The sequence below is a fragment of the Mustela nigripes genome, chromosome 13, assembly GCF_022355385.1.
Source record: "Mustela nigripes isolate SB6536 chromosome 13, MUSNIG.SB6536, whole genome shotgun sequence".
Classification (NCBI taxonomy): domain Eukaryota; kingdom Metazoa; phylum Chordata; class Mammalia; order Carnivora; family Mustelidae; genus Mustela; species Mustela nigripes.
The window spans coordinates 20,920,343-20,933,655 of NC_081569.1; the positions used below are offsets into that span (position 1 = coordinate 20,920,343).

At 55.0% G+C, this 13,313-nt stretch overlaps 1 protein-coding gene across 1 annotated transcript in view; it reads left to right on the forward strand.

Moving 5' to 3' along the window:
• The first annotated feature begins 9,770 nt into the window (after positions 1-9,770).
• The window catches only part of KLF13 (KLF transcription factor 13), a 50,925-nt gene continuing 47,382 nt past the window's right edge, over positions 9,771-13,313 (forward strand). Inside the window, exon 1 of the mRNA XM_059371715.1 lies at positions 9,771-10,844. Within this exon, the coding sequence (XP_059227698.1) occupies positions 10,253-10,844 (592 nt within the window). The 5' untranslated portion in view covers positions 9,771-10,252. The remainder of the gene's footprint in view (positions 10,845-13,313) is intronic.

The following is a 13,313-nucleotide window of genomic DNA, read 5'->3' on the forward strand; positions in this document are numbered from 1 at the left end:
TGGCTGGTCTCAGAAGCATTTCTGGTTTTAATCTTTTGCCATGTAAGCGTGCACCAGATGTGAAGCCGGCTTTCATCATTTAGGACCCAATGAATTATTTTGTACTCCAGGACCACTGGGAGATGGGACACGAAAACAGTGTCCTACCCCACCCCCATGTCATACAACAGAGAATGGCTTGTTTTTCTTTTCACACGTCAAGCCGTCAGTGACTGCGTTGAGGTTTGGGTCAGAAGTTTTTCATCTAATCATCCAATTCTGTAACGGTCAGACTTAAGGCTGCAAAGGCTCGTGGTCAACGTCTTCCTGGACCGAGTAATTCTTTATGATGCTGTGACGAAGTCGGGACACAAGAGCAGGGAGCCTATGAGTGCCCCCTGGGCTGCATGAAGAGGACACTGCTTGCCTTCTGTTGGGGGTGGGGTGAACATCAGGACATCACAGGATGGTCCTGGATAAACCCCAGCCACCCTCAGCCCAGCTCCTGGCCATGGCTTGTGAGTAGTGGCAGGATTCACAGGCAGTGGCCGTCCTGGGAAGGAGAAGTAGGGAGAATGATACCCAGAGCTGACACCCCACATCCTGGCCGCCACCAAGAAGCCAACCCTAGAGACTAACACTGTAGAACAAAATGCAACCCTTGCTTGGCCTGGCAGCGAGCCCCTTCTTCATATATCTTGTTTTCTTGTTTTTCTTCCATCCATTCCTCTCACTTCCACTTTTACATTAGTTAAGGCAAGCTAAGCCCCAATAACACATAGGCCCCTAACTGCTGTGACTCAAATATAGTGGCCATCCAGGAGAGCGCTGTTGGCCACATTTCTGGTCCCTGTCTCTTCTGGTAGATAGAGGTTCTGGTGCTTCTGGCACCCCAGAGGGCTTTGTTGTCATAATCATCCAGTTGGCAGAAGGGGGAAGAGAACATGCAGGACAGAAACCCACCCACTTAAAAGCCCCAGGGCGGAAGCAGCCCACGGCCCCTCCACTCCTATCCCCTAACCCGGAACTGGGTCACCTGGTCCCGTGGAACTGCACAGGTGTGTGGGGAATGTGGTCAGTCCCTGCTATAGAAATTAGGGATAGGTTTTGTTGCCGCCTCAGTCCATTTGGATGGCTATACTGAATACCTTAGCCTGGGTGGCTTATAAACAACGGATATCTATTTCTCATAGTTCTGGAGGCTGGAAGTCCTAGATGAAGGTGCCACAGATTCTGTGTCTTGTGAGAACCCACTTCCTGGTTCATAGACAAGAACCTCACATAGCACTGGGTCCTCACAACACAGAAGGGGCAAAGGGGACTCTCTGGGGTCTCTTCTGTGAGGGCCCTAATCCCATCCATGGGGGCTCCATCCGTATGAACTTTTTTTTGAAAAGATTTTATTTATTTACTTGAGAGAGAGTGTGAGAGAGAGAGCATGAGAGGGTTAGAGGGAGAAGCAGACTCCCTACTGAGCAGGGAGCCTGACTTGGGACTCAAACCCGGGACTCCAGGATCGCCGCTGGGGCTGAAGGCAGTCTCTCAACCAACTGAGTCACCCTGGCACCCCTCCACCTTTATGACCTATTCACCTCCCCAGAGCCCCACCTCACACGAGGGGTTAGGTTTCAACCCACGAATTTGATGGGGAGGGACACAAGCATTTGGTCTATAGCAATGGGGTGCTGAGAGTCTGAAACATCTTCTAATTTGATTATTCCTTACATCGAAGTTATATAAGCAGATGCCTTAAAGGTGCAAGGTTTGCTGTGAAATAGCAGTCCCTCAACTTCCCTTGCTTCCTTCCCCCACCCCAGAGACTATCTCTTTTGCCTCTTTTCCCTGATTATTTCTGGAACGCAAACAGTGCATGTTTGAGTTTTCTATTGTGTAGCAAATTACCCCAAGTTTTAGCAGCTTTAAACATCCATTCATGGTCTGGCAGCTCTGTAGGTCAGAGTCCAGGAATGGGCCAGCTGGCTTTTCTGCTCGTGTTCTGACAAGGCCACATTCAAGGCATCACTCAGGCCATGCTCTCCTCTGGAGCCCAGGGTCCTCTTCCAAGCTCCCACGATTGTGACTGAAGTCTGTTTTTTGTAGTTGTGGGGCTGAGGTACTGAGTTCCAGTTGGCTGTCATCGGGACAGCCTCAGCTACCCATGTTCCTTGCCACATAGCCTCTCTTCCATCTTCAAAGCCAGCATCACAAAAATCTCCCCCACCTCAAATCCCTCTCATGCTTCCAATCTCTCTGACCTCCCTATCTGACCCGTAGACCCAGATAAACAGGCTCAGGTGATTGGGTCAGGCCTACCAGATAATCTCCTCATCTTAAGGTCAACTGATTTGGGCCTTAATCACATCGGTAAAATGCCTTTGCAGAAACACCTGCTTTAGTGTTGGACTCTGTGGGGGGAGGTATGTGTAGATCGGGGACTGGAATGTTGGGGGCATCTTAGAACTCTGTCCCCCACAGCATGATCACATTGCTGCCTCTTGGGCTTTCAGTTTGGGGTGCTGTTGGTTATCTCCCCATATGCAGATGTGGACTTAGCTTCCTACCCTCTTGCCTCCTCGGCCCATGTGCACACCTCAAAAGGTCCCATTAGAGCGACATAGAGCAGTTCATTAGATCAATGCTCCACATTTGTTATTCTCATGGAAATACCCTCTGTAACTGAGCCAAGTGGTCAGCTACAATGGACTCCTTTTGTTTTCTTTGGAGCTCTTGATTGCCTTCTTTTTTGTTCACTTAGTTTTTTATGTACTTACCATTAATTCAACCACTAACTTTTGGCCTATTTTCTCAATATCCTCAGAAGCCACATTTTGGGAAGTCACAGGTTTTGGGGGAGGTATTACTACTTGGCTGAGTAGCTCAGCTCCTTGTCTTCTGGGGACCTCATGGGTCGGCACCAGGCTCTCTGTAAGGTAGGGCAATGCTTGTGACTGCTATGAACAGAAGTAACTGTCAATGTTCCAGAGCATGGCTGCCCCATTGACCTGGATGCTGGCATCAGGGGGGACCATGCCCCGGAGCAATCCCCAGCCAACCCTCGATGTATGGAGAATTAAACTTTTGATATTTGAAGCCACAGAGCTTTTGGAATCATTTGTTACTATAACATAACTTAGCTGCTCCTGACTGATGGAGAGTGGTAACCGAGTGCGGGGGTGTCACTGTAGCAGAAGATAAGATTTGTAGCATTGGCTTAAGGGTGGGTGAGCAGGCAGAGAGAAAACTGATGGTGAGGGCCAGAAGGATGGCCATCATGTTCCCAGGGGTAGAGTATTTGATAAATTGTCACCTGGGATAACTTGGAAGAATCAAAGAAAAAAGACTTAGGGGTATTACTCTACCACCAAAGATTAAGAGGCTCAAAGAACTCGCAATTAAGTTGAGAGAGAAATGCATGTATCAAAAAGCACCGGAAAGTGTCTATTGACAACATAGCTAACTGCAATCAAACAGATTAGGTAAGAAGTTAAGTACATTCTAATTTCATAGGTTAGTAATATTTAAAATGAGAACAGTTTATCTTAAAAAAAAAAAAGTCAATGAAGTTCAGCCTTTTGATGTGGGTCATAATGCTTACACACTCAGCTGTGCCGCCCCAGTAGCCAGGTCACTAAATGTATCCAAGTGTTGACTAGGGGTGTCTAAATAGCAGAGGAAAGCTGCCACAAGGGACTGCCCAGAAACACACCACAGATAAGGAGGATACAGAAGGAAGAAATACAAATTACAATATGCACACACGTCCGTGAAACCATGAAGAAATGACATTTCCAGACCTGTGACTTTGCAAGTTGATACTGTCCCTCTGTATTTTTTGTGTTTTCAAGTTCAAAGGCATGAAGAAAAAAACGCTTTACATATATAGCTGATGCTGTATAAATACACCATCTATAGTTACTTTTTTATTGTCGTTGGAGAATATTTTGCAGTTCTTCCTTGGTTATAGTATTTTCACCAGAGCCGTATAGGCATGAACATTGCAATTTGAATTTCATTGCATTCTTAAATGGATTGAAATGGGAACAACCTATTATTTGCTCTAGAGCCTATGCATTTTTTTATAAGATTTTATTTATTTAATTGAGCAAGAGTGAGAGAGAGCGTGCGTGCATACACACAAGCAGCGGGGAGGGGAAGAGAAAGAGGGAGAAGCAGATTCCCTGCTGAGCAGGCCTCCTGATGCAGAGACTCCATCCCAGGACTCTGGGATCATCACAAGAGCCGAAGACAGACTCAGCTTAACAGGCTGAGCCATTCAGGCACTGCTAGAGCCTATGTATCTTAAGAAATCAGATCCGAAATGCCTCTCACATCTGTCCTGTTTTTAAATGAGAGGCACAAACTATATTTATTATCTTCCCCATGTTTACATCAATGTCCTGTTGAAAATATTCTGAAAATATAATTATTTAAGAAAGAAAAAAAGTTAACTAAATTTTTAAGAGAAACTATGCACAAGGACTAATAGAATTTGTGGCTGGAATTTATGATTACCCTTAATCTCCAGCCTTCTACAGATGGAAATGGGCTGGGAACCGCCCAACTCCCAGCCTACCCCCACCCATGCAGATAAGGAAGATGGTAGTGAAGAAAGAACCCCCAGGGGTGAAGCAAGACTCTAAAGACCAGTGCACTGGCCAGGCCATCCCAGGCAGCAGGATTGGGATGATTCAAGGAATATCCTTCCTCCTGGGTGGGGAAAAATACCCGCCAGGCAGGATTTTAGGTTTGCTATGGATGCGGTTTACCGGGACCCTCCTGCTCCTCTGCTTTCTGAATCAGGGTGTTTGTTGTGTTATTCTGTCCCTTTCTCCCACGGTGCACTGTGATTGTGCATCGGGGCTAGGAGTGAGGTGGGGGTAGGGGGCCACAGACAACTTATCTTTAGGTCATGGGTTTCTAGACTAAAAAGAGCCGTATGAGCCAGCTACGTATAGAGACCACTGAGCCTGCTACAGAGGTCCTGGAACTCGAATGGGACACTGCAGTCTCCCTCGCCTCAAATCCGTCATCCTTCAGTCTTGGATCTCCCTGTCCCTGGCCTCTAGATCCAGATTTAAAAGGCTCATGGAAGTGGGGCAGGCCCACTTGGGGAGGGGAAAAGTACATTTTACATGTGGGGAAGAAGGCTCGAGTGACACCTCTGGGTCAATGCTCTCACGGTACCTCTGCCAGGATGACCAGCACATTCTAGAGAGGCTGCTCCATCAAACCTGTCTGTTCCCGGGTGCCTCGCTGGGGACTCGTAGCTTGGCCAGAAATAAACCTTTGAGATCTGCAGGTTGTTTGTTCTGTAGAATGGCCCAGCCTTTCTTGACTGATACAGTCTATCTTACCCTTGGAAGGGGTGTCCTCAGAGCTTCTGCCCTGCTCCAGCTTTGTCTGGTTGCCCTCTGGGCTTCTGCCCTCCCTCCCATGTGGGGTGCTTCCTGGATCATGTGCCTCCCTCTTCATTGTTGGAGCTCTTCATCTTGGAAGCCTTATCTCTGGTAGCTTCCTACCATAAGAAACAATGTACGCAAGGTAAATTTTGTGGGACCTCGTGCATCTAAAAATATTTGGTTTGTACTTTGGGTGAAGATGGGAAAATCATTTTACTTTAGGTTGCCTGAGGCTTTGTTCCTTGCCTTCTAACTTCTACTTGTTGCTGTGGAGGAGCTCACAGACATTCTGACTTCTGACAATCTCGAAGTGACCTGCTTCTATTGTCAGGACACTTCTTGTCCCCATTATTCTGAACTTCAACAGCAATCTGCTTTTGGGTAGGGCTATTTTCTTCCCAGTGTGTTGGGCTCCCTGTGGGCCCTTTCAACACACATTCTTCACTAGTGGAGACTTTTCTTGGATTAATTCATTGATGACTCTGCCCACCCCTTGTGTTTTCTCTAATCATTCATTCAGGGTCCCTGTTTTTTGATCAATGGACTTTCTGGATGGTCCTCTAATTTTTTTTCTCTATTTCCTATCTTTGGCGTTCTTTTTTGTTCTACTTTTTTTTTTTTTTAAGATTTTATTTATTTTAGGTAGAGAGAGAAAGAAAGAACACAAGTGGGGTTAGAGCAGAGGGAGAGGGACAAGCAGACTCCATGCTGAGCTCAGAGCCTAATGCAGGGGCCAATCCCAGGACCCTTAGATCATGACCTGAGAGGAAATCAAGAGTCAGATGCTCAACCGACTGGGCCACCCAGGCACCTCTTATTCTACTTTCCTAGGGATTTCCTCAACTTTATCCTCCATTTCCCCTCTTGAAGGTTTTTCCTTTCTGCTATCTTATTTTAAATTTCCAAGAGCTTTGTTAGTTCTCTGAATGTTTCTTTACATGTGTCCCACTTTCATGGATTGCTATATCTTAATTTCTTAGATGACATTATTAGTAGTTATGTTGACAAGGACTTCTCTCTGTATAGTCTCTGTATATTCCAACTTGCTTTTGAAAAATTCCATTGGGGCTCTAGATTTCATGACACAGGGCTTTCCTGAGATGCCAGGTCAACTTTGGTTGCGTGTCAAAGACTGATTAGAAGCCCTATCCACACATGTGGGGCTCATGAACAGTGGCCTTTCCTTTGGGTGGTCTGGCATAGTTGTGCAACTACAGCTGCCAAAAAGTTTAGCCTTGGCCTGGTCTGATGCCACAGAAAAGATTCTTTGTCTCCTGGCCCCTGCCATCTTAAATACCAAAAAAGGGAGCAGGGTTGGTCTCACCATCCAGTGTCTATCTGCTCATTTAATCCCCCCGCTTCCTATTATGGTTCCTCTGCTGTCAACTGTGCCTGGGGTCTCCCAACCCAAGATGTTCCCTTATACCTTCTTTAGATAATAACCATCAGTCTTTTGTCAGGATGGGGAAGGCTGCACAGAGTTAGGGAGAGCATCTGGGCAACTCTGTACTTCTTAACCAAGCTTTCCAGTTTATTCGTAGGTTAGCCTCTCATTCACATTCACATCCAGAGGTACCTAGTGCCACCCATTCGTGACGTTTCTGGATATTCCAAGGTATGTTCCTGGCTCTAATTTCAGGACATTTTCTCCGGTCTGCTAAGTATTGTAGCTTCAAAAATTGTGGTGTTGTTACTTCTTCCCTTGCTCTCTCCATCCTTGGCAATTTCTGTCTTACAACAAACAAACTTAATGTTGTTTCAGAAGGCTCCGGAAATGAAGAGCCAGTCCACCACCTTTACCAGAAACCCCAGTCCTGAACCTCTTTACTCCCCAGACACATCTTCATCTACTTCATCTGATCTTCCTGCTTTTTGATATACTGTGCCTTCCACCTGACACTCGCCCCCCACTCACCCTCATATATACAATGAGCTACCTCTGCCAGAATTCTGGTTAGCAAGAAAAACATGGACTCACAGCTCTGGGGAAGAGAAATGAATCTCTGGATACTGGAACATACTTCTACATGGTAAAGGCTGCAGGGTCTGAGGCCTTCAGTGATCACCAGATGGGTGAGAAACTAGCCAAGGGGCTGAGTTTTGCATCTGGAATGCCACAGGGCACCCCTGAAAACTCCTAGGGAGACAGCATTCAGCACTCATGGAGAGGCCTAGGGACTGCTCTGGGCTGTGGATGGAGGTGGGGTGTGTGGCAATGCAGAGGACCCTTGACCCAGGCTGACCTCCCCTCACCCAGAATGGGTGTCTTGTCCATGGCTTTGTGGCCCAATGCCTAGAATAGAGCCTACCTGTAGGAGGATGGCCAGTGTGAGTGTGCCGGCTGTGGGGGTGGTGTGGGGGTGGGTAGTATCCCAACAGGGATCATGGAGAAAGCCAAGAGATGTGGAATCTCAAAGACTGGGGCAGAATCCTCCACCCCAGCTGGAGGGGAATAGAAAGGGGATGGGTGCTGGTAAGTGACTGACTGCGGCATGTGGTGGGACTACAAGAACATTCTGCATCATTATTTGGTCAGAACACACATCTCTTAAATGTCATCAACACAATCTGCCTGACAGAATGATTCCTTCCTGCCAGGAGACCCTCTTAGAGTGCCCTGACCCAGATGGCCCTTACAGAGCCCACCGCAGGGAAGCAGGCCAGTAGTCTTCCCACAGGGCACCAACTTGATCAGTGAGAGGGGAGTTTATTTAGAGTTTCGGTTACAGACACCCGGGGTGCTCAATCATCCATGCCAGTTTACGGTTCCTCCTAGCAGGTAACAGAGACCGTCTCTCTCAGTTCCTTCTTCGTTACCTGGAAAGACGGTTTTTTTCCTACCCAGGCCTCAAATTAATTTGGTGAGAAATGGCCGCTCTTAATTTTGTGCACAGGATGACCTCGCCCTACCCAGCCCTCTTCTCAGGTCCTCAGGGTTTGAGTGCCTGGGCTGCCGTCACCCAGTCACCCAGCAAGGTCCCCTTGCGGCCGGCGGACACGTGCAAACCGTCCGAGAAGGCAAACCACCCAGGGGGCCGACCCAGGCCTCCGCCTTCCGGTTCAGGGGCTGCCGGCGAGGGTCCGGAAAGGGTCTTGCGGCGCTTGATTCCGAAGCAGTAGAAAGTAATATACTGGCCTCTCCAGAGATGGCCTAGGCCTGCAGAAGGATGGTGGGGCCGAGGGGATGAGGGTGGGGGCGCCGGCGAGAGTCAGGGGCAAGTCGGCAGGGCCGGGACAAGGAGTACGCGGGCTGGGCGCCGCGGAGTATTTCCTTCGGGAGGCCCAGACAGAGGGTGGGTGGGGCGCGGTGGGCGGGGTCCTCGCAGCTGGTGGCGTTTGAAGCCTTCCCCACCGCCGTGGGAGAGGGGCAGCCTGGAGAAGTTGTTGGCAGCAGGCCGGGGCGGGGAGGAGGAAGGGGCCCCGCGTTCCCTGAACAGCGGCGCCGGTTGCACCAGCACGTAGTTCACTCCTGCAAGCACAGTACGCGGTGGGCACGTCACGGTGACCACGCTGGCAGGTTAGCCACCAGCCGGCGGCCAGTCCGACTCCGGCCGACATAGGCTCACCCGCAGCGCGATCCCCTCGGGGTCTCCGGCTGCTGGGTCGGGGAATCAGCCGGTCCTTCCTGCCGGAGCGGCCTCGCCCCACCCGTGACCTCGCTCCCAGCCGGACCGCACCGAGGTCCGGAGCTGAGCAGAGGGAGAGGGCATGGAGGGGGCGAGCGGCCTGCGCCTCGAGGCGCGGCCACCTAGGAACCCTGCTACGGCGGGGTGCCCGGGGAGTTGTTCCGCCCCCAGGCCAGGCCGGCAGCCCCACGCCCAGCCGGAGCGGACACGCCTCCCCGCGTGCAAATGCAGCTCTGGAAGGAAAGAGAGAAGCGGAGGCGAGCCCCCACGGAGGCGCGCCCATTCCCGGCGCCCCTCACAGGCGGGGACGGAGGGACAAAGGGGCGCCCTCTCAAGCGCTCGCTTCCACTCCAGGGTTCGAGGTTGTCACCGTACAGAACCCTGGCAAGAAAATGCCCCGCTGGCTCCCCGCTGCTGGGGGGGGGGGGGGGGGGGGGGGGGGGGGGGGGTGGGGTGGGGAGCGGTCCCCGCGCAGCCACGCCCCGGCCCGCCGCCCTCAGACGTCCTGCGTCAGCGTGCCCGGCTCTCGGCTCAAATTTCCGCTCCTCCTCCCGCGGGCCAGGAGGGCACGCCCATTGGCGAGCGCAGGCCCCCAGGCCGGGTCGGCCCCTCTGGCCGCCTGGATTGGTCCGACGGCCTACGGACGAACCAACGGCGTCAGCCCCTGCCCTAGGCCACGCCCCCTCCTCAGCCGCGGGCGCGCGACCGCTCTATCCTGATGATGCGCGCTCTGGGATCCCCCGCCCCCTCCGCGCGCGCAGTTCCCCGCGGCCGCCGCCGCCTGTAACCTGCGCTGCCAGGATGTGGCTGGGGGCTGACGTCGGGTCCAGATGTGGCCCCGGCCCCGCCCACCCCCGGGGCCGGGCCGCCCACACCGAGCCGCGGCGCGCACGGCGGCTGTCCCGCCTGCCACAATGCGCGGCGAGGCTGCGGCCGCGACTTGGCGAGGTAGTCCCTAACGTCGCTGCTCGGCATCCTTAGGACAGGCCGCCCCTGACGCCGCGCGGGGACCCCACTGGCCCGCACCCTCCATGCGTTCACTCTTTGGTGCCCGGCCGGGCGGGCGCCTTGCGGACGCGGAGCCGCGCGGGTGACGGCAGAGGCGGCTGCGCGCCCAGCCCAGCCCGCGGAGAGGGCGCGCCGCGCCCCCGCCCCCCGCCCGCTCTCGTGAGGCCGTGGGTGCGGATGCGCCGCTGACGACTCGCAGCGACCAGCAGTGCCGCCGGCCCGCCGGCCGGAGCCCGCAGCATGGCAGCCGCCGCCTATGTGGACCACTTCGCCGCCGAGTGCCTCGTGTCCATGTCGAGCCGCGCGGTCGTGCACGGGCCGCGGGAGGGTCCGGAGCCTGGACCCGAGGGCGCGGCCACCGCTGTCGCCGCCACGCTGCCCCGCGTCGAGGAGCGCCGCGACGGCAGGGACAGTGCCTCGCTCTTCGTGGTGGCGCGGATCTTGGCGGACCTTAACCAGCAAGCGCCGGCGCCCGCCCCGGCGGAGCGCAGAGAGGGCGCCGCGGCCCGGAAGGCGAGGACCCCCTGCCGCCTGCCGCCAGCGCCGCCACCCGCCCCCGAGCCGGCCTCCCCTGGCGGGGAAGGTGCTGCGGCCGCGCCCCTCAGCCCTGCGTGGAGCGAGCCCGAGGCCGAGCTCGAGGCGGGGCTGGAGCCGGAGCGGGAGCCAGGGCCCGCGGGGAGCGGCGAACCCGGCCTCAGACAAAGGGGCCGGCGGGGCCGAAGTCGCGCAGACCTCGAGTCCCCGCAGAGAAAGCACAAGTGCCACTACGCGGGCTGCGAGAAAGTTTACGGGAAATCCTCGCACCTCAAGGCGCACCTGAGAACTCACACAGGTCAGTAGGGCCGCCCGGGCGCCCCGAGCGCGCGGACGGGGACAGCGCCAGCCACCGGGCCACGCCCCCGGAGCTGCCGGCGGGGCGGGAGGGGCGGTCGGGCGGGGAACGGTCGGGGCCTCGCCCCTTCCCCCGCCACTAGGTCCAGTGGTCGGCCCCGCGCGCGGAGCGAGGCGGGTTCGGGAGCTGGGAGCCGGCGACCGCGCCCCCGCCGGGCACGCCCCCTCCCTGGGCACTCTCGGGCGGGGCCGCGGGGGCGGATGTCGTCATTGGGGCTGCGGGCGTAGACCCCGCGGGGGGCGGGAGGGGTGCTGCGCGGGCAGGTGCGGACGAGCTGGGTGGGGACCTCGCGTGCTGCTCCGGGAGCTGGGCGGCGGGGGCGCCCCGGGGCCGCGGGGGAGGGGTGTCCTGGCCCCGGCCCCTCCCCCGCCGGCCTAGCGCGCTCTCGGGAGGGGAGGGCCCGCCCGGCCGGGCCCGGCCCGGGCGAGCGGCGGGCGAAGTTCACGCGGGGACAGGGCTCCCTCCAGCCACTCGGCACATTCTTCGCTCTCCTCTTCCTGTAATTTTTCCAGCGTTCTAAGGTTTAATTTGTCGAAACCAGAGCCAGCAGCGGCCTAGGCGGGGGGCGGTCCGGGTTCTCCGCCGGAGGCTCTTTGTGGGAGCCCCGCCCATCCGGCCAGCGGGGGCGCGCCCGACCCGAGAGGGCTCTTAGGCCTGGGGGCGCTTTCTCCAGAAAGGAGCGCGCCCACTCCACTGCCGTTTCCAACGCGCCGCCCTCTTCTCTGCGCAGCTTTCACCTGCCAGGCGGCACCTGCACGGGGGACGGTCGGTCTCAGAGGACCATCGCCTGACCCCCGACCCCCGGGCAGCCCTCCCCTTCCCATGGGCCCGGAACCTCGTCGTTTGTTGTTTTTCGTTTTCTTAAACACAACGGTGGGATGCAACCTTTCTCTCCCAGTTTGGTTTAAAGAATTGTGTATTTTTCCTGGGCTCACGCCAACTCTTCTGTTACACTTAATTCTTCCACATTTGGACCAGGTTAAAAACCCGTATAAATAAAGTTGCCTTGTTACCAACGATTTAGACTTCACATTTATAAAACAGTACAGAAACTGGTTAAAAGACTGGCGTAAAAACGGCATTCCTCAAGACCCTGGAGCTGAAAGACCCCTTTCTCCTGGTAAATTTGGAACTGAGCTGTCCCAAGGTCTAAAGGTGTCGAGACCGGCGGATTTCAGACAAACCTTTACCTCGGAGGCTGCCCCCGCGGTTTTGGTCACTTGCTGTGAGCGCCCTAAATCACGTGGATGGTGGTGGGGTCGAGGGTGAAGGCGGGGCCATTTCTACTCATTCTGAGTCAGAATTAAGTGTGTGTGGACAGAGATGGGGGGTGGGGTTAGTGTAGGGATGGATGTTGGTTCAATTTAGGAACGTTATTGCAAGGGTGGGTGTGGCCGTAGGGGAGGGACCAAGCTAAATTGGGATCCTGGAGCACCCAGATTACGGGGGCGGGGTCAGTGCGTGGGCCTTGGCTCGAGGACCGATTTGGGGCGCGAGGTCCGTAGTGGACCGGTAATTTAAGGATTGGAAACTTCGCAGCCTGCTTCACTGTGGCCTTCCAGCCGACTAGCGGGGTTCGAGAATTGCGGAGGGGCTGGCTGAGGGGCGGGGCTCGCTGGCGTGGGCGGAGCAGGCTTGGTGGGGGCCTGAGCTTGAGGATAGCTTGTGGGTTGGTTCACTCCCTAATTCAGACTCCAGTGTCCCTGAGCGGGTCTCTTGGCGAGAGGATTAGAGGCGATGGGAAACCGGGTCTCCCCCAGTGGGTGGAACCCAGTCTCTCTGGGGTGATTTGAAACCCCAAACGGGCAAGAGAGGATGGACCGCACTCTGGCTGCAGTGTGCGGAGTCTAAGAGCAGGGAGCCAGCCTTGCCCTCCAAGAGTGTCCTACCTCCACAGCAGATGTAGACCTTCGAGTCAGGAATGTACAGGGTTCCTTTGGGGGCCTTGGAAATGTAGATTTCCAGGTCCCAGATATTGACCTCCCACTGAACACACAGTTTAAGTGGTGCCCCAGGTGAATCTGATTATGAACCAAGAGCCTGCCTCTTGAGGGTGTCTGGTTCAGCCTCTGGTGGAGGGCACCTCTAGGGAGCCCATTTCCAGCCTGTGCCCAGGTGTGCAGAACATAATTAGCTGGTGTTCATAGAGGGGAAGGGGGTAGCTCACAGGCTACTGTGGTGACTGAGAGGCCAGGCTACCCGGGAAAGACCTGAGCAGCAGACATTGGTTCTGAGGTTGCTGTGGTTTGGTTTGTGGTCTTCCAACAGCTTTCCTGGCGGGGTGGGGGGTGGGGGTGGTGGGGGGGTGGTGGTGTCCCTGCTGGCAGTGGTTCAGGTCATGTCAGGCCTTTTACTCCACTAGGAACCACCACCACCACCCCACCCACCCATAGTGATTTTATGGCGGGG